Source organism: Amblyomma maculatum, chromosome 4, assembly GCF_055883805.1.
Source record: "Amblyomma maculatum isolate TAMU_Amacu chromosome 4, ASM5588380v1, whole genome shotgun sequence".
NCBI classification, from domain to species: Eukaryota; Metazoa; Arthropoda; class Arachnida; order Ixodida; family Ixodidae; genus Amblyomma; species Amblyomma maculatum.
In genome coordinates, this window is record NC_139347.1 from 51,494,123 (window position 1) to 51,514,369 (window position 20,247).

The following is a 20,247-nucleotide window of genomic DNA, read 5'->3' on the forward strand; positions in this document are numbered from 1 at the left end:
TAGTCGCAGAGTAGTGCTTGTGCTCTGCTCAATTAAGGACATTACAATCGTTCTTTACAGGTGCACTACACTTCCTTCCGATTTTCTCTTGCTGTTCCCCAATGCCATTCTGTCCTATATGTTCAAGTTCCACACTGCTTGCAATTTGCGCTGATGTGAAAGCCAAACAATTTTTCAACGGCACCTGCAACATTTTTAAACATGAAAGATCAAGTGATCCATTTATTCTCAGTGCTACGGTCTGCGCCCCATATATACTCCGAAACATTTCTTGTCAACGGGGTGAAGCCACAGAGCTCGAATATACCCTCCTACCTGCACAGCAAATTAGTATACTGCAGTCCCAACAGTTTCCTCTTTTAAGAATAATAAATATGTGATACAACACATTTTCAATGTGATATATTTGCAGCAAAAGCAATTTCTCAACTCATTTTTTTTTTAGGCACGTTCGGTTATAATAAGGTTTTGTAGAGGATGCCACTTAGACCGGCAGCAGTGCAGTGTGCCAGGTGGTCATCTTGAAGCTAAACTAGTGAAGGAGTGACACAGTTGCAGGTGCGTCACCCTCAAAGCTTTCCTTTTATGCAGTGCAGTATTTTTTCCTATTAGCAACATGGTGACCTGCCACTCCTGCATATTGGGACAGCTGCTGAAATCCCTAAGCCAATACTACAGCTCACTGCATTTGAAACAATTTCAGGATCCGAATAGTCCAGAGGCATTACAGAAAGGAGGATAGTAGTAAGAATAGGTGGAAGAATAGTGAAGAACAAACCAAATTTTTAGAAAATACTTTTTTTCCACAATCCCAGCAGTACCTGGGGTGACAAGAAGGGGGTGCATATGCATTTCATACTTAATACAAAAGCAAGTAAATTCTACTTTGCTGGTTAACATCCCCAGACATATTGTACAAAAATTTCAAAGGTGAAGCTCCTTTGGCGGTTTGGAAGGAAAATGAGTGTGTATGTATAACTACAATTCTCTCGAAGCATAATACTGCAATGTACCTGCTTTTTTTCTCCTTCACAGCTTGTGCACCACTCAATAGTCAATTTATCTGTATGGCCTTCCAATTGGCTTTATATGGTACCTGCATTTAATTCAAAGCACATTATGCAATAAGAGCTTGATTATAAAAGATCCATATGGAATCTTGCCTTTCTTACATAAAATGAGGATTGTGAATACAGCGTCTCATGGCCACACGTGGAGAAAAGTTTTTTTTTTTATAAGCTACATGATGGCTGTTGGAACAGCTGCCAAAATATCTGACAAACTGTTCTACACACTGAAAGGCTCCCTGTGGTAGCAAAAAGAAAGGAAAACAGATCAAACAGCCTGACTGAGCTAGGACAACACTTTCCAAGGCGATGATTCAGCCTGCAAGAATAACTCTCCGTGCAATAAAAGGGACTTGTCGCAACAGCCTAATTACATGCTTTTCTAATAGCTGTTGAAGGTGGTGCACACAGTGAACTATAATCGAATTTAATCAGTAGCTTTAACATTTGATGTGCAGTACAATGTCTGAATAAAGAGCAATGCTTTTAGAGCCATTTCCTGTGCTTCCATCATTAGCGAGCCAACCATATCAGCACTACTGATGCACAGTTTTCAGTCTTTCCTTCTTCCGCCTGCATCCGATGTGCTAAAATATGTCATAATCGAGGCTTTTTTTCAAGCCCAGCATTCAAAGCTTGGCAAAAAAACATCTGATAAATGCCTGTTCCATCATAAACCAGTCGTGATAAAAAGAAATTTTAGAAGTCTTTTATAGGGCTAGTTAGTGATCCATTGAAATAAGTGTCTCCTTCCTTTTGTAGTGTCTGCACTACTAGTACTTATCTTAATCAAAAGATCACTTGACTGGTCTTGCATCTTGACATCTTTTCTTGTATACATGTATCTATGGCTGTCCTAACCCAATGCACACTGCTGGCGTGATGTGGCATTTTCTTCATTCAGCATAACAGCTAGTAAATACTTCTACAGCCCAAGATGTACATGCAATCATGAGCAGCAGTATTTTGCATAACCATCATCCACTTGTGTGTTTATTCCTTCTTGGTACCCCTACTTTAATGCAAGCCTGGAACAATGCTGTACAGAAACACTACTCCACCAGATCATGCGCTGGCCATTTACAGTTGCATTTTGCGTGCTATTTCATCTCGCCACATGAAGTCATCTCAATGAAAGGCACTCATGACGGCTTTGCTAGCAATATAGACGATAAGCTGAAACGTGCACAAGGCCACCAGACGGTGATGTGATACAAAAGGCTGTTGCATACTGACGATGGAGTAAGAAGGAAAGCACAAGACTGAATATCCCACATCTTTAATCACACAAACACCCACCATGCACACAAGTAACTTCTCTATACATACTGCCGACAGTGACTGCAGTTGTACCCACTGTCATCTAAAAGGGAGAGAAGATTTGAAACCGAGAACATGCCCACAAGAAACAGATTTATGTACAAGTCTGTGCGTGGAAAGAGGAAGACAAGAAAACAACACAAGTACTCACTCTTCATATGCAAAACTTGACATTTGAGGGCACTCAAGCAAAAGATGAAGTGGGGCTGCAGTGGTGCAGCCCAGTGCAAAGATAGAAAAACAAAAGAAGCTGCCATGCTGCATGAACAACTGAACCAAACTTGCCATGTGTAGCGTGATCCTAGCACAAGTTCCCTGGAATCAGTTTGGAAACAAACGAGGACATTCACTAAAAAGAATTTTAAATGAAGCCCAGCTGGATGCTGCTGCCAAGGTGCCTCAGCACAAAAGTAGAGACCACAGATGGCTGCAGTAGCAGAAAATGCTGCACTTTGTTCATACCAGCCGCCGAATCATGTGGGTACACTTGACACACTGTCCTGTGTGACCCAAAGTGCAAAGCTGTGGCAGGCTGTGACTACTTCGCTGGTTTCCGTGCAATATAAGGCTGGAATCTCCAACAGTGTCATCACTCCTGCACTACAGTTTGCATGCTGCAGTAAGCCACTCCTGCCACACACAGTCTCAAAAACCATACATCACTGTGGCGATGAAAAAAAAAAAAAAATAGAAGGACAGTTGGCAAAAAGCTGGCGCAGTTCCCCAAGCTGCAGTTAGAGGGATGTAATGTGGCCCAAGGCAGCCTAAAAACTGTCATCAGTGTGCTGAGCTATAGCTTCCGGCTTATTAAAGTAAGTGTGAGGGAGGGAGGGTGGAGGGGCTCATCAAGTTACACCCAGGAATCGTATTTCCATAAGGGTTCATAAGCTTTTGATCAGTGTCGTACTAAAGTTGCAACTAAGAATGCAGCACACAAGCCTCGACAATTCAGACAGCGGCAACGCAAGGCAACCCAAAGAGCCCAGCTCAAACTAAGGAATAGAAACAAAACATTTTTCCCGACTTGTACTTGACAAATGCTGAATGCTTGAGCAGAGCAAACATCCTGGATCACAGAGTAATGCCGTGACACCGATTCTCCTAACTGTGCGATAGTAAAAGAAAGCAAATATTCGGCGCATTTTCCGCCATCTCGATTCCAGGCAGCACGAGTCGCTTCTAAGCACACTGCAAAAAACTTTGGCCGCACGGACACACACACACGCGCACACACACAGAAGTGTTGGAGAGGCAAACAAAAAGGTGCAAAATGAAAACGTGTTCCCATGGCAGTTGGGCAGCGCCAGAGGCTGCAGCACATGGCCCCCTCAGTCTGCGTGCGCCTTGGCATCACCCCCCGAGGCAGCGGCGGATGGATCCTTCTTCGCGGCTGGTTCCGTTGCAGACGGCTCCTCTTCATCCGAGTAGTCAGTTGGTTCCTCGCCGGGCTTCAGCAGACGCCCCACGTAGTGGTACTTCTCTGCAGCAAGGACAGGTGAACAACACAATGCTCGCTTCAAATGAAGCCTCGCACCAAAGCGGCCGCTCAGGCTACACCCACATCTACATAGGTCTCCCCTCCGGCCGTGAGAGGCGTTTGCAAAGGCTTTTTTTTTCCCTTTCAAAGTTGTGTAACTTTTTTTCTTAGCATCCTTTTGAATAAATATGTTGAGTGCAACGAATACTATTGGAAAGAGAATTTTCTCCTGTCAAACTGTATTAAACATCTGTTAAATGCAAAAAACTATTAGCTTTACCACCCTTAAACTACCGATTTTCCCATAGGCAAAGAAAGCCTGAAAGACTGACAGGAATATGCTGCATAATCCATGAATTAACAGCACTCTACACAGAATAACGGGACCTCCTAGCAGCACTTGTGTAGATCCGGATTCGAGGCTTTCTTTGAAGTGCCACTTTAGCCTAACGTGCCACGTAGTAGACTGTACAGGTTACCAGGACGGCAATATAAAATCTTCCATCCCAACTCCTGTTATGGGTCAAGGAATGTTTAGTCCAGGTTCTGCTCGAAAGAAAACTGCAAAATGTTGCCCCTGCCTAAGCCTAGTAATATACACTGGACACACACATGTGCTCCAAACTGACTGCTTCATGTAGCACTTTTTTTTATTTTTTTTTTTTTCAATAACCATATTGAATGACCTTCTAAACGTAATCTGCACAATAAATAACCTTGGAACGCTCTTCAAAAAAAGTACCGCAATTACTCCATTTTAAGCACCCCTTTTTCACAACCGTGATGCCCAAACTGAGGGGGGTGCTTAGATTCAAACAATCTAAAATTAACACAACCTCCTTCCTTTTTGTGGTGATATCTCGAAGAGATGGGTGCGAGAAATAGCAACTTATATTGGCAAAAAAATCTGGCAAACATCTTTGGCAAACTCCATTACAGTAATCTTAAACTTCAAGCTGTAGGGAGCCCTCTACATATGCATTCTAAATTCTGTTAAAGCTTTAAACCAACTCAAAACAGACCAAGCAACACACGCCCGCAATGCCTATGAAACCTTCAGAGCGCAGCCGATGGAAGGTCCAAGAGAGACCACGCTGATAGAGTTATTGGGGTCACTTTAGGTCGGTTTGCAGCGTTCTGTGCCGCTGTCTATCATGTAGTACCAGAAGACAGCAACACATGAAGCCAGAAATGATGCCATGCTACCTTGGGAGATGTTGAGGCTATTGCTGGCTACAGGTGGGGTTAGCCTTGCGGATTCTGCTGGGACTTGCTCCACCTTAACACCCCTTAAATATTAATTAGTGACCACAAGTGAGGCACATACACACTATCACATGTAACAGATAAAAATCATGACTGCTGTCACCATCTGGAACCCAGATCTGAGTCCTGTAGAATAACTAAAAAAAGGCGTAAAACTTCCTTTCTATAATATCTGTTTTTGCACGGGTAGGCAACGTCCTGAACTGAACTATAGATGGGGGACTCCTGTTTTCTTGAAGAAAGCGAACAATGCACTCCTTTCCGCATTTTGCCATGGACAGCACATAATGTAATCGTCTTTATCTCTGAACACAGTATATGTGGAACACAGCGGAGACATTGCCAAGCCCGTCTCCGCCTCGGGACTCTGACAGCAACGGCTCTATGACAGAGTACGCAAGCGCACTTGGTGGCCTTGGATATGCTACCTCCTTTTCAAAAATGGGGGGTTTAAGCTAACTTTTTTAATTTCCTTTTTTTTTTTCGAGGGTGTGCTTAGAATCTCTGGGAGGTGTTCAAAGTCTCAAAAATATGGCACTGCAGGCGCAACAATCGCAACTGAAATGTACAGCTGACTAAAACATTCTGCACAGCTTTTGGAAATCTGTTGATCAATACAAGCCTTATGCAAAAGTGCTGCCATCTAGTGGCCGGCACACGCGTTTCCGCCATGTTAGAGGGTAGCTGAGCCAAGCAGCGGCAAGCAGAATAGTAGAGTTGCACGGCGGCTAGGTTAGTGCTCGTTATCGCCGATAATGCAGACATAATGTTGTGTCCTTCGCAGCACGCAAAACTGAAATAAGGTTGTCGAAGAAAAGAAGCAGCAAGCTATATCCATCGCAATTTTCTATCTTTGTGGCCTTGTCCCATGGTTCTTGCGCTGTAGGCGCACTTTCGTTCAACGACGCAACTCAATTGCAAAATAGTATCTTATTCAGCCTGCTTTGAAAGATTTCAAATTCGTACTCAGTGCCAAAGCAGACAAATATATCGCCCGCAGTGTGTTACGTTTTTCTGTAGAAGGATTTGACATAGCCTTTTCGCAATATCTGCAAGGGTGCTGCTCTTGATCTGTTTATTGTGCCAACTCATCCCAACATTTACTGCTTCAAGCATGCAAGCTCTCCCGACATTTCCACATTGTGTACGCCCAGGTATCCAGATAGAAAGCATTGCCGCACTTAAAATGTGACAGACTGCTCTCTTTAATTCATACGCAAAATTTTAATTCCACAATACATTACTTGAATATGCGTCCACGCTTGATATTGCATCTGGGTATAATGACAGACCTCTGTGATGTTACTATGCAGGCTAAGGTGTGAATTTTGTATTGATAATGTATCTGCTAATGTATCCACTTTCACGAAATTTAACCACAATGTGACAAAAGGAACTATCTGAGGAGGATCAGCGTGCGCGGAATCACTTCGTTCACCTGTTGCGTTTTGCCGGCAAATTCATGTTGTTGGAAATCGTTGTTTGGTTGTTCACACAAATACCTCTGCCACTAAAGGTCCAGAGAGGGTATGAGAACAGTAGTGTGCACACTGTATTTTGAATGCTTTCAGATCCATCGCAGCGCAGTGTTAGACACCAATCCCATATTTAAAAAAAGCAATATCATGCTCATTTGTTAACGCGTATTCGTACAACATACTATATGGAACGCCAACGATCAGGGCCGAGCGCAGGGTGCAGTAACATATATGTAGGGGTCGGACTTTTCGGTTTAAACCGAAAAACACCAATAAAGGTACGCCGAAAGCATTTTAAAAGGTTCGGTTCATTGAAAAAAGTCAATCATTTTCATGCACACTGCGAACTCTCGATGACGGGAGAAAATTAAAACAATGTTCAATCCAGGAGTATGATGTCAGACAGTGGGATCGTTGGTTTAAGTACAGCAGTTGAGGATTTTGAGGCATTGTTCATGGCCTCACAAATGGGGAAAGTATGGCAGCCGTGTTTCCTGAGCCCCATAAACATGTCAAGTGTCCGGGAGCGGCGCCTACGTCAAGGCAGGCACTTCGAGGGGCGAAGTGCCTGATTTGACGTAGACGCCGCTCCCGGACACTTGACATGACAGGGCATTTGCAGCGCAAGTACTTCCCGGAAATCGGGAAGACCAAAGCCCACCAGTTCCTTGCCACGTGACACTTTTCAGACACAAGCCGAGTGAAGCGCATTTGTTTTTAAGTGATTTGGTTTACGCAAATGATCGTAATAATATTTCAGTTACTCCTTTGTCTAACTTGTGAATTTGTTTCACATATGCATTTTGTCATAATGCTAAGTTTCATCAATGCAATATTATTTTCTTCCACGATCTTAGCTGTATACATGACCAACTGTTCATTAAATAAAAGTGCATAAAACGACATGCAAGAAAAAAAAATGTAAAATGAACATATGCCACTTTTAACTGTGAACAAATGCCTCTTATCTCACCGAAAAAAAAAAAAAATATATATATATATATATATATATATATATAAATAAAAGTCCCTGAACTTTCTGAAAATAAAAACCGAAAACTCCTATCCCTACATAAATGCTGAACCTGGCCTGCACAGGACTCGAAATCCTCCTGCGGCGGCCGGTGCAGTGTAACCATATCGTAAACTTGTTATGCACCTGGAAGCAATATCAAAATCAAACTCATTCATGGACACGCATTTGAGCAGTGCGTTGCCACTCTGCGGCGGCCGGTGCAGTGTAACCATATCGTAAACTTGTTATGCACCTGGAAGCAATATCAAAATCAAACTCATTCATGGACACGCATTTGAGCAGTGCGTTGCCACTCTGCAGCTACTCTGATGTCATTCCCAAGAAGCTTTAGCAGCCCAGTACCGCTTTACGAAGTAAAATGGGAATGTGGGAATGTAAGCAGCGTGTACAAGTCTATTATTCCATCATTTTTTTTGCTCTGAACGTGAGCAAACAGCACGAAAACTACAGCACTAAACAGACGCAGCTAGTACGACAGCAGCAGCCGCAGCAGCGCGGCGCACTGCCGACTCATTCAAACCTTCAACATGCGTCATATGGCGGGGTTCGTTGAAGGTCCGATAGATGGCAGCAATTTTGCATAAGGTCTACTCATGTTTACGCTTATTTGCAGCACTGTTCAGTGGTTTACTTTATTACAGACTGGTTATTCTAATTCGCACTTACTACCAGAACACTGTGTTGTTGCTTTTTGTACCTCTGCCTCATTCATTTATCCCTTACATTTATTTTACATGCACCCTTCCTTGTTAAATCTCATATCGAATTAACAGCATGTGCAAAAAAATAATAATGATAAAAAATATGCATGCCAGTGACTGTAAAATCAAGGACCTTGTGTAACAATGGCAGAGACTTCCACCTGCTCGTTTCGTTTTGTTCCAAAAAGCACAGTAAATGCAGCTGCCGCCAGTGGTGGTGTGCTCCTCTGCAGCTGTGCTTCACTGCTTGCAGTCATATTTATGATTCAACCCCCCCCCCCCGAGAGGGGAGGCAAATCCCCCTCCCATGTTTAAACGCCAGAGCACAAAAGCTGCTTGCCTGTGAACTGCATCTCCCACTCGCGCACGCTCTCCATCTCCATTGGGTTCAAGTCGGAGAGGTCATCGTAGCCTTCCTTTGGTCGCTCCACGGAAAATGTGGCCAGACCACGCGAAGCATCATGGCCCGCAAAAGCATGGTAGGGACCCCCTGAAATATGACCACACATGTTCGCCAGCTATATACATGAGGAAACAAAGCACGGAGAGCACAGCTGCACAGCAGACAAAAACATTAAATACAAAGAATCACTGCACACATGCCAGCTAGCAGGCTGTAAACGCAAGGCAGCGAGAAAGGTTTTGCTGTATGCTTTATCGCTTAGGTAAGTGCAACCAGCCAGTGCCTAGCATCCATGTCGGAACAATATTATATGGCTATTCGGAAAAAGTATAGAGGGATGTTAAATAAAAGCGTATTTGTTGCTTGCAGCACACTATTCCTTCCTTCCATACTCGAATGAACTGCAGATTTGGATTAGAAAGAAAAAAAAGAAACATAAGTGATCGCAGCAGAAATGAATAAAGAGCCAGAGGGCCTCAGATCCCATAGTCTGCATAATGATGGCAGATGGAAGCCAAAATGTGACATATTATGGAGTCGCTTGTGCATTGCTTCAAGCTGACAGTGGCTTGTTAAAATTACAAAAGTTTCCAGTGCCCTAATATGCCACGAAATAGCCTCCTTAACAAGTAATTTCTTTAATGTATAAGGCAAGGACAGTCTATAAACAAAGGATGCCACTACAGTAGGAAACAACTGAAGAAAGAACAGCAGTTGCTAACAGTGAGCAATGGTTTGTGGCCTATGTATTGCTCTGCTGAACAGTAAACAAATTTTTGAGTACATTCTAGTACGCCAAACACGTCGGAGGCATCAAAAATTGAGCTTATAATTTCGTACGATAAGAAAGCTTCAACAGCAAACTTTGAGTCCTGGAGGAACTGTGAATGGCAGTTACTGCAGACTTCATCTGTATCCAAGACAGTAAGCAAAGCTTGATGAAGGTGATGGAACCTCTTGGTGTACACGCACCAGGAGCAAAAATAGCAGGGCAATGTCTCAGGATGTACAGCTGCATTACTTAAATGATCCCATTCCGTCACAGTCCGCCCCGCGCTAACTGCGACCTAATTTGGCATCAGGTCTGGACAGAATTAGACTAAGCTAAGACCCTCATAAACCTATATTTGACATCATTCACTGCTTTTACTGACCTTATGAACACATATTGGGAAGAAGGAGAGAGCCTCCAGAAATAAAGAAATCCCCTGGAAATAGTAGCATGCAAAGGTCCTTTTTGTTCCAAAGCCAGGCAAACCGCCCTATCAAGAACCCTCATCTCTTTTGTGGGTAAATCAATGGAGCACGCCATTCTGAGCAGTCTACATACTATATTGGCGATAACAACCGCTTTCCTTCCACCATGATTGGGTTCCGCCACCACTTCTCCTTGTAGAGCATAATGATCAAGCTAGCATAGAGCATCCTAGACCATGCATTCAAAACTGGCACCAAGGCTGTTCTCGACCTAGACCTGAAGCAGGCATTCAGCAATATCTCCTATATAGCCATTCACACCAACCTCTCCTGCTTAAATCCAGGAAAGCAGATGTTCCACTACATTCGCACCTTCCTCTCCGATCGGACAGTCGCACCCCTTGGGGCTCAATGCTCTCACTATTGCTCTTCAACCTGATCCTCATTAACCAGCTGACAAAACTTACCACTATCTCACACCTCCATCATATTTTATGCAGATATTGCCACATGGGTCACCTCAGTTAATCATGTGAAAGTAGAGGAAACACTACAGCGAGCTGTAGACATTACCAAACCTCAAGTATCCAGGGCCAGGTTAGAATGCTCCTTTTAAAAATCATGTAAGCTCAATTTTTTGCTATCCTTGATTTGTTTAGCAAGATTATCTAGTCTTGACCACTCGCATAATCTTTTTTCCTCTGTCTTAGCTATTTTAAGGCATCTTTGGTCCTTTTGGTGAAAGTGACTGCTAACAGCTTCCCGAACCTTCCTTTGGAACACATAATGAACTCCTCCCCATGGGAGGGCACCCAGGGCCATGGCAAAGAGAGGGGAGGGCAACATGTCAGACATGTTGCCAATCACCACCACAGCAGGACACTTGACGCAAGCCCTTATCCCAAGCCACTTTGCTTATGTGCTCCCCCAGCTCTACCTCACAATGCCTGAATGTGATAAAATCTTATCCACCAAGAATATAGGTCAGCTCTCCATCTCCCCCATGGCTAATCTATATCCCGATTTCTAGCTCTGTAAGTCCACAACATAGTTACAGAACTCTGTGAGGCCCACCTCACATCTCAGTACAATAGACTAGCTTGCACTGGAGCAGGTTGGTCCATCCTATTCCGCCTCAACATTGGGTTTGAGTTCTCGAATCCAGACCTGGTCCAATTAGTTCCCCACATTCACTCTACTTTAAACAGGGCCTCCCCCTCCACCCTCTCTCCCTACTCTGGCCAATCCTGTCTTCTATCCATCAAATGAATCTAATATGGGTTCCAGCCTCTCTACAACCTGGGGAGGCAGGATGTTCAAATATGCCTAAGGTTTCGTTGCCCGGGCAGTGAGCACCTTAGACCTGAAGTCTACAACGAACCACCGCTCTTCTCAAACCACAATATCACTCTTCATTACCACTTTAACATGCTACACTATTCTCCCCACCACAGTGAAATTAACAAAGCCCAGGGCATTATCTGGCACCAGCTACAAACTCCTTCCCCTGCATGGTGATATATGCTCACACATACTCTGGTCAATACTCCTACTTTGTACATTAGATGTGGCTGTTGGGCCATGTCACATTGCCCTCACCCCCTCACCCCTCCTTACACACCCCCTTCCAGACCTTATGCAGCTCCATAATACTGAGCAGCGAGAAGCCATGCTTCCCGACGCCCAACTCCAGGCAGTGAAACGAGCCATAGAGGTTACCAGTATGACTACTACCCTGCCTACTTCCCTTCCCTTTTGCCGATACATAAATGCTTCTCACGGTGCTCCCAACTTCTGCAATTTATTTCCAACTGTTCTCAGTTTGTGCTTTTTTAAAAGTCAGAGCAAGTTATTAAGGAATGCTGACCTTTCTCTGTTAAAAGAAAATTTAAACATTTTTTTTCACTGTATGCTTTTTTTTTCTCCTCGGTTTACACCAAAAACTCCTCAACACCCAAGTATGACCACATAAAGGCTCAACATGCCTAAGAAAAACAGAAAGGAATGCCATGGTGCACAGGCATTTGTTTGTTGCATTCCATATTACCGTAAAGTGTACACACACCCCCAGTTCTATGTTGGCAGATGCAAGCTGCCACCATCTGATTTCAGCTTGTACACATGCATGCACTATGTATGACAGGCTGTCTTTCATGCTCACGGGCAACAACCCTTCTGTGCACGCTTGTGCAAAGTAGCTTGAGCACTTATGTACCAAGGCATGACATAAAAACGGATGTATTTGTTTTGCTTTCTCCCGTAGATTTGTAAGAATTGAAGCTAGCGATAAGCAAGTACGTGCGATAACAAAACGCAAAAAAAAAAAAAAAAGATAGCCAACGGCAACGTCCTTCTAAGCTTCCCTGTAAAAATGAATCGCTCGTTTTACAAGCCATTTTATTACACTCATCGCTGGGAACAGAAAACCACGGGTGTCACCATCACGCACTGGAAATTTATGCATTCCGTCAAAGTAGGGCGCAATCTGTGTTTGACAGAGGTTCTGAAAACTTTCTTAACGCCACAGCCGACAAACACTACTGCAAAAAACTGATTTGCTATTCGTCAGTATACCAGACGTCGAGTATCACGGCACGCCCAACCCGCTGATATCAAAGGTTAAAAACCTCACCAGTATCGGCACGTTGCTTTTACGAACCCTGCTTAACTTTTTGCCCTCCCTACCACTTGTCAGATTACGAAATACGAGGTAAAAAGTCCGAGGGCCAAGTTTTTCTCCCCGAGCCTATTGTCAACGTCTTTCTCGCTTCCTTGTAGAGACAATGCCCGTTATAAAGCAGCGCACCTAGCTCAGTCAGTCGAAGGAAAACGCAGCTTTTGCATACAGGCTTGACTTACCTCACGTTCCTAAGTCACAATGCGTAATCACAATGCATGCGCACAGCAGAATTTCCTCACTGCCTGCGCGTGGTGCAGCTTCATCGCGAAGCTCATGCGCACCAGAAAACATAACTGAGGGCCATCTGCCAACGTGTCTTGACCAGGGCAAAAAGCACCGCTTACCAGGTCCATAAAAGTTCCGTCCTCTTGTGACGTCGAAAACCTTTCCATTTACGGCTACAAGGACCCTGCCGTCTTCACCCGTACCGTCGTATTTACGAATTTCCTCAGGAGTCATGTCCCGCCTCTTCATAGGAGGAAGCTCGGGCTCACGCTTGACATCGGTGCTTCGGCTGTGCTGTCTGCTGAAGAATATCTTATATATGAGGTAAATGCATATGGAGGCGAGAACCACGTTCAGTGGACTGAGGAAGACCTCTGACAAAAGCCCGCTCCAAGACAGTTCTTCCGCAGCAGCTTTTTCAGCCGTCTCCGCCGCCTTGTGTTCCGCCATGACTGCTTCGGCGGGTCCGCTGTTCGCCGCTTGTGCGCTTTTGTTGACATTTTTGTCGAAAGCTAGTGAAATGCATCATGGGCAAGCTCAAGCAAGTGCGTTCAGTTTCGGTTTCGCTTCGCTGCTGGCCATTATCGGTCTCTTGACAGTAAAAACACATATCTCCTAACTATAATCATTTTGGCCGTGGAGAATAACCCCACAGTGAAGTTTCCGATGCTGCTACTGTTACGTGACCCTCATGGGATAAGTTACGCATATTCGCATATAGCTTTCATGGTGTTTTCATACTGGTGATCACATAAGTTCAAAAAATAATCTGGTCAAATATGGGACATATGTACACCTGCGTACGTACTAGTACGTCCAATCTGCGAGAATACTAATATTTACGCGTTGTGAATTTTTAAATTCCTTTCTTCACGCGGTCATGTCTATGACCTCAGACTTCAAGTACCTCAAACACCTCAAAGCCACGCGCCCACTGTATAATGAATTAAGTTTATAGTTTAATCACGAAAAAAGAAAGGATTGGACTTCACCTTCCTTTATGAGTATAAGGTATAAGTATAGTGCCTAGAATTATAGTACAAGACAGAATCTACTACGCAGCATATGGTTTTGTTTGTCACTTCCATGGAGCTTTCTTCTTCCAAGGTCACATTGGTCGTATCGTTTCGTGATCACGTGAACGCAAAAAAGAAAAAAAAAGAAGTGATGACCCTGCTTCAGAAACGTTTCGCATTGCTAAGCTGTTGATTACAGCGAACTAGAATACTTTTTTCATTTTATTCTAGTACGCTATAAAAACTACTTAAGTTAAGCGCCCTCAACGGCAAAATAAACACTGAAGGAGGTCTACGCGACTCGCGAACCGCGGTAGTTCAGTAACCTCAATGCAGGGTTTCACCCTTTTCATCTCATTGTGGTTATGTCCTTAGCAAGGCATCTAGTTGTGCGACTGCGCACGTGCTTTGCTCTGCACACTACACATATTACTTGTGCCATACAACCAAAGTCATTTGGCCAAGCCCCACCAAAAGTTCCTGCTGGTAGTCTTATGTCCATTCGTGAATACTGCAAAGGTGCGACGAAGTCAGAAAAAGAAAAAACTGAGTTTGTTTTGCTGATAAACACGGATGACAGAATTCTTGGAACTAAGACAAAAGATGAAGCGCTGGCATTTGCGAAGAAACACGACTGCCAGTGAGTGTTATATGTTGCTGGTGCGGATCGCAATGGACGTGCGTATCTCACGATGGCATTTCATATGAGTGAGCAATGTTCGCAGTTAGTCACAAACCTTTCTCGTGTTCAGCAGTGCCTAAAAAGCTGGTTGTTAGTAGACAGTGCCGTGTCGCAACGTGATAGTAATTGGTGATCGACTTCATAACGACGATGATCTTCCCTGCCACACACGCCCGTTCGCGGTGCGCGCGTTGAAATCTTTTCAACAGATAACGTAGCTTGTGTGGTTAATACAGCTTCCAACCTGTTGTTACTGGTTCTCATAAATTTAAATAATTTCGTCGCGTCTTCAAACTTGCAGGGGTGGAAGTGCTGCTCCATTTGCTCCGTTCTGCTTCTAACTGCTTTTCCTGTTCCATCCTGCTCCAAAACGCTATGTTGCTTCAAAACTGCTCCAATCCGGCTACCTCGATGTTCTGCTATCAAACTTGGCGGAACACGGAGCAGGAGGGAAATAATTACGATAGATGTTTTGTGCACTTGACGTAGCACCTTCTTCGAGCCTTTTGAATCGCCGGTGGTGAGAGTGTGTACCTCGGTTCAGTTCAGTTCAGTTCAGGCGTTCAGTCGTGTCCGACTCTTCGTGACCCTATGGACCATGTCACGCCACGCTTTCCGGTCTCTCACTATCTTCTTAACATCACATAGCTTCATCTGCAATGCCTCGAGAATGCCATCTAACCATCGAGTGTACCTCGGGTTGTTAGTAAAGTTGTCCGACAGCACAGAACAGTCCAAGTTGTTCTATGGGTTCAAATGTGAAAACAAACAGGTATTTCACCATCGCGCCTGTGTTAGTACCAAGTGTGTCAAGCCTACGTTAGACAAAAGAATACCTCGAAGTGTAAGGGTACATCACAAAGTTACCTTTCACTCGACATATTCTCAAGAGTGCTGGAAAGCTATACAGGGCCTATTGCCAATGTGTTTAAATTAAGGAAGGGCCAGTGCTGCTCAGGTGAAAACAGGAGCCACTGACAGAAGGCTAGGAAGCAAAAGAATCTGGAGGAGGAAAATGCTACCCTTGAGTGCAGTGTATCTTTCCTGAAGGCACTACTGACAAGTGTCCTGGAATTTTACAGCATAAGCATGCGATCAAAAGGATGTGCACAAGGAGAGCGGAAATGCGCTGGTCATTGATGTGAACTCCTAACTAGTGGTGGTGCTTGAGCACATCAAAGTGATAGACCACGTTTCAGTCATGTCAAAATAGTCAGACTTGAAGCAAGCATTTGGTTTGCTGCTAGTCTTTTCCAAATTTTTGCATAGGTCAGTTGAGTTATCTGGAATATCTGCTCATGTTTCGGCTCTTTGCCTCGTCAGAGATGCAGGTGTAGTCAGCAAAGCATTGATCAGAAAGGAATCAAATTGGGTATTTTTGTATGTCAGGAACAAAAGCTTGCAATTATTAGAAGCGTTTGATCCTAGAAACGTGCTTCTAAGCATAATTTGAATGCTCCAAACTCTCAATTTGTTGCTTCAAAGCTGCTCCAAAATGCTCGAGCCTGCTTCCACCCCCAAGCTTGTCTCGTGCAAGCATGGTTTACATGGAACGTCCCGCATGGCTTGCTGGCCGGCTGGCGAGCCTGCTAGTAAGTTATCGCTTGAAATTGTAGGTTATCTGTTCAATAAGCAGATTATAGTATTGTAGCGCATGCAGTCACATTATCTTGCCTGTGGCAAGTCCTGTTGGATCACCTTTGCAAAGAAGCACGAAGCAAACAGCTCGTATTGCATGCATGCATATGAGCACATCTTCTGGTCTCCGCCAATATCCTTGAGGAAAAGCTATGGCAGCACAGAACGCAGTAGCACTAGAAAAAAAGAAAAATACCACACACTACATTTACACCCGCTCTAGCTTCTGATGACAGCTAACTATTGTTTTTGTATATTTATAGCTTGGTCCAAGTAGAAGATAGCAGGCATGCTGAGGCAAAAAAGAGGAAAATATACAAGATCATGACACCCCAGCAGATGTTTGACCACGAGGAAAGGCAAACAAATGCTGCAGGAGCAAAACGTGACTCAACTGCTGCAAAACAGCACCTTGTGAAGAATGTGATTGCAAGCAGCAAGATCACAGAAAACGACCTGAACACCAAGCTCAAGGGCATCAAAAAGTGGCTTGATAAGAAGTGCGAGATTCGTGTTGGCATAACAGGCACCCCAGAATCAACAAAGCAGTTGGTAAGCTATCTAAGCACTAGAATTTTTAGGCTTAATACGTACAGGCTTAGAGAATACAAAAGGGAAAGCACAGTGTGTAAAAGTTCTGTGTAGAACTGAATAAATTTATTCTCAAATGTGAACTTATTCTCCCTTTAGCACTGCTCACACCTGTAACTGTGGCAGAACTTACTGGCTTCAAGATACAAATGTCAGGATTGAGGTGAATTTGGTGCACAAAAGATTTATCCCTTGTTAACATACAAGCTCATCAAGAAAAGGCCATTTACTTTTGAGATGTTAACTCAGAAAGGAAGGAGCACTATGACCTTGTGCAATACTGAATTTAATGCAGTTGCCATGACATACTGTGCCATTTGGCTCCTTGGATATTAACTTTTCCTCAATGACCTTGCTGACATGCCTGCGGTTTCATCTGCTCTTTTCTCATTCTTATAATGATGTGTCCTCCAGAGCTTGTGCACATGTCATGATGTTAGCACCCACAGACGTACTCTGATTGAACTCTGTTAAGAAAAGCCAGTAGTAACGATGAGTGGCTGAGCAATGATGACATAGCAGGAATGAGACTGCACCGTCACCATCGCATGGCATAGCATAGGTTTCTTGCAGTTCAACATGGCCGCACCTTTCAGGACAGTCCACACTTGCTGGCACCTTACATGTAATTCAAGCTCAGGTAGTTCCCAATGTCTGGCAACAACGCAGACTTGATATCGCATGCGGTGCACAATGTGGTAACCATACGCCGATGCATAGAGAATGCCACTCTATTGCTGGAAGTGGCAAAATTTAGTTACAGCTTTTTTTTCTTTTTTTTTTTTCGAACTGGCTTTCTACATTAAAGGTTTGAATAATGTGGCACTATTGTAAAAACAAAATGGAAGCTGATGTGACAGCACTGAGAGTGCAAATGGCGTCTGTGCAATCAAGCTATCACCTGGAGTCCGTCTGAAACCATTCACGCGGTTTTAAACGACCTTCTACCAAGATAAAAACATTGCACAGCATAAGTCTTTTAAAAGCAATTTTTCTTTGCATGTGCATTTGCCATATTCCTTTAGGACAGTGCTGGCGGCATCGCCAAAGCAGATTTGAAAAATGTATCCACGCCATGCGCTAATATTAAGCGGTGAAGGGCTAGGAAGTGAAATGGGACTGGGTTGGATTCAACTGGACTTTATCGTCGCTCATCTGGAGTAGGGAACTCTGGAGGAGTAGCCTCAGCCTCTTTGCATGTGCCATGGCTTTGTATTCCTAGAACAGCATTTCGAAACAGTCTTGACAGACTTTCATCAAAAACCATCTTTTTATAAAGTTGATGTAGTAGGGTTAATGCAACGGTGCATGTTGGTGAAATTGGTGCAGCATTCCCACCTGCACTTTCTGCAGAAAATAACCTCCAGACTCAAGAGCATTGACTAGTGAGGTAATGTCAGGAATCTGTCAGTGTAAGAACAGTACAACAAGGTTTTGTGACAAAATTTGGCAAAGGCAACAGCAAATGATAGTTGTCTAAGCTTTTTCTGAGTAGCTGGATAGTGTAGCAAACCGGCACCGTGCTTATCAACTGTACTTTTTTCGTATAACCATTGTCAGCTTCTCTCTTTTGCCATTAATCAACTGTCTCCACTTCAATGTTCACCTCCACCACTTTATCCTTTTTTTTTTTCTTTTTTCAGGAACTCATCTATGAGAAATTTGAGAATTACTTAGCTGGTGAAGCACGGTTTCTGCAGAAAAGGATCACAAATGGAGTCTTAAAGTTTGTAATCATGCCACCTTCGGAGAAAAAGAACTCTCAGAAGTTCCAACCTTCCAAGCAGCAAGAAGCCTCGGAAGAGTGACAATTCTTTTGCAAGGATTTTGGTAGAGTGCACAATGTACCTAAAACACGCAGCAAAGTAAAATATCAAAACTTAAGTCTGTGATGTTTCACTGCTATTAGATTTTACGCAGCACAAATGAAGTGTTTGTACACAGCCTGCAGAGTTTGTCACCATGGTTACACATGACAAGGCAACAGCTTGGCCATTGTCGTAGAGAGGTGCTGAATTCACATCGAGCACTCGGGCTCGTTTTACATGCATCAACTGTTTGTGCATGTGAAAGGGGCTCTCAAACTGGGTTGCATGAGCTCCCGCACTGGACTGCACTTCTCGGCCTCGCTATAATTCACTCAAAGCAGCAGAATAGTGCAGGCAACGAAAAGTTTGTAACAAAAACTCTCACATTTGAAAGCAGCGCCACTTACATTTATACCCAATAAGGAGCCAAGGGTAAAAAGTGCACAGGTGATGAAATTCATATTATACACCAGAAAAAACAATCACTTGGCTGCCATTCCAGTGCTGATGTCAAGTATGTTTAAAGCTGCTAATTAACTATCCTGAGATGACACAGTGGCAACAAAAGTTACCCGTGGTGCTGAGCAGTTGCAACAAAATTAAACTGAAAATAACCATTTGGGTATGACGCGGTAGCATTAATGGTTCCCATCTGTGGATCCTCGTTTATGTACCGTCTGTTGCAGAAGTTTGCGGCCCAACGCGCCGGGCACAGGAGCAGTATCGCTCCCGAGAAGCGGCGCTGCGCCCGCCGGCGCTGCCTGGTGACGTAGCTATAAAGAGTGAGGAGGCTTGTTCTCTTCTCCTCATCCCGCGGTTGATATCGCACATCTTTGCTCTCAACCGCGGGATGAGGAGAAGAGAACAAGCCTCCTCACTCTTTATAGCTACGTCACCAGGCAGCGCCGGCGTGCGCAGCGCCGCCTCTCGGGAGCGATACTGCTCCTCTGCCCGGCGCGTTGGGCCGCAAACTTCTGCAACAGACGGTACATGCACTTTGCTGCACACTTAATCACAAATTTCTTAATTGCCTCTCTGTTATCTCACGTCTCATTAGCGTACAATTGTAAGCTACCAAATTATGTGAAATAGCCCCCCCGACATAGATATAAGGCCCCGCTTTAACCAACCCATACGAATCGGCCTGTGTGGCCTAGGAGTAGCTTGCGTGACTCGGGATCCAAGGGTCCTAGTGGGTTCGATTCCCATTGCAAAGGAACAACCCAAGTCGGCAGCTTCTGCTATGTTATTTTGTCTAGCGACATCACGAAACTCCAATCAGTGCCTGGACACGTTACTTGCCAGCCACCAGAGCTTGACCAAGCTTGTGATTTTTCACCCACAAAGCTTACAGCTCCACATTGACTGAGAACAGTGCCTATAATGCCATCATGTTGAAATGGTTTGGTTTGGCTTATGGGGTTTGACGTCCCAAAGCGACTCAGGCTATGACAGACGCCGTAGTGGAGGGCTCCGGAAAATTTTGACCACCTGGTGTTCTTTACCGTGCACTGACATCACACGACACACGGGCAGCTTGCTTTTCGCCTCCATTGAAAAGCGGCCGCCGCAGCCAGGATTTGATCCCACATCCTTGAGAACAGCAGTCCAGCTCCCTAACCACAGCGCCACCCCGGCGGGGCCATGTTGAAATGGGACACT

General features: G+C 44.3%; 2 protein-coding genes across 5 annotated transcripts; one reads left to right on the forward strand and one right to left on the reverse strand.

Annotated features, from left to right (window-relative positions):
* Positions 1-2,330: 2,330 nt before the first annotated feature.
* LOC146190988 (membrane-associated progesterone receptor component 1-like) lies at positions 2,331-13,343 on the reverse strand. The gene is made up of 3 exons (XM_084601406.1): positions 12,970-13,343; positions 8,686-8,835; positions 2,331-3,867 (listed from the first exon to the last, which is right to left on the reverse strand). Exons 1-3 carry the CDS (start codon positions 13,298-13,300, stop codon positions 3,716-3,718), a joined length of 633 nt encoding a protein of 210 aa, XP_084457532.1. The 5' UTR covers positions 13,301-13,343; the 3' UTR covers positions 2,331-3,715.
* Positions 13,344-14,154: 811 nt separating this feature from the next.
* On the forward strand, positions 14,155-18,661 carry mIF3 (mitochondrial translation initiation factor 3). Of its 4 annotated transcripts, none has more exons than XM_084601408.1 (3): positions 14,155-14,506; positions 16,450-16,738; positions 18,421-18,661. In XM_084601408.1, the coding sequence occupies exons 1-3, from the start codon at positions 14,232-14,234 to the stop codon at positions 18,583-18,585; spliced, it is 729 nt and encodes a 242-aa protein (XP_084457534.1). In that variant the 5' UTR covers positions 14,155-14,231; the 3' UTR covers positions 18,586-18,661. The 4 variants fall into 4 exon arrangements, with proteins under 4 accessions (XP_084457534.1, XP_084457536.1, XP_084457535.1 ...); XM_084601410.1 differs by having other exon boundaries at positions 14,246-14,385; XM_084601409.1 differs by having other exon boundaries at positions 14,406-14,544.
* The last annotated feature ends 1,586 nt before the right edge of the window (positions 18,662-20,247 follow it).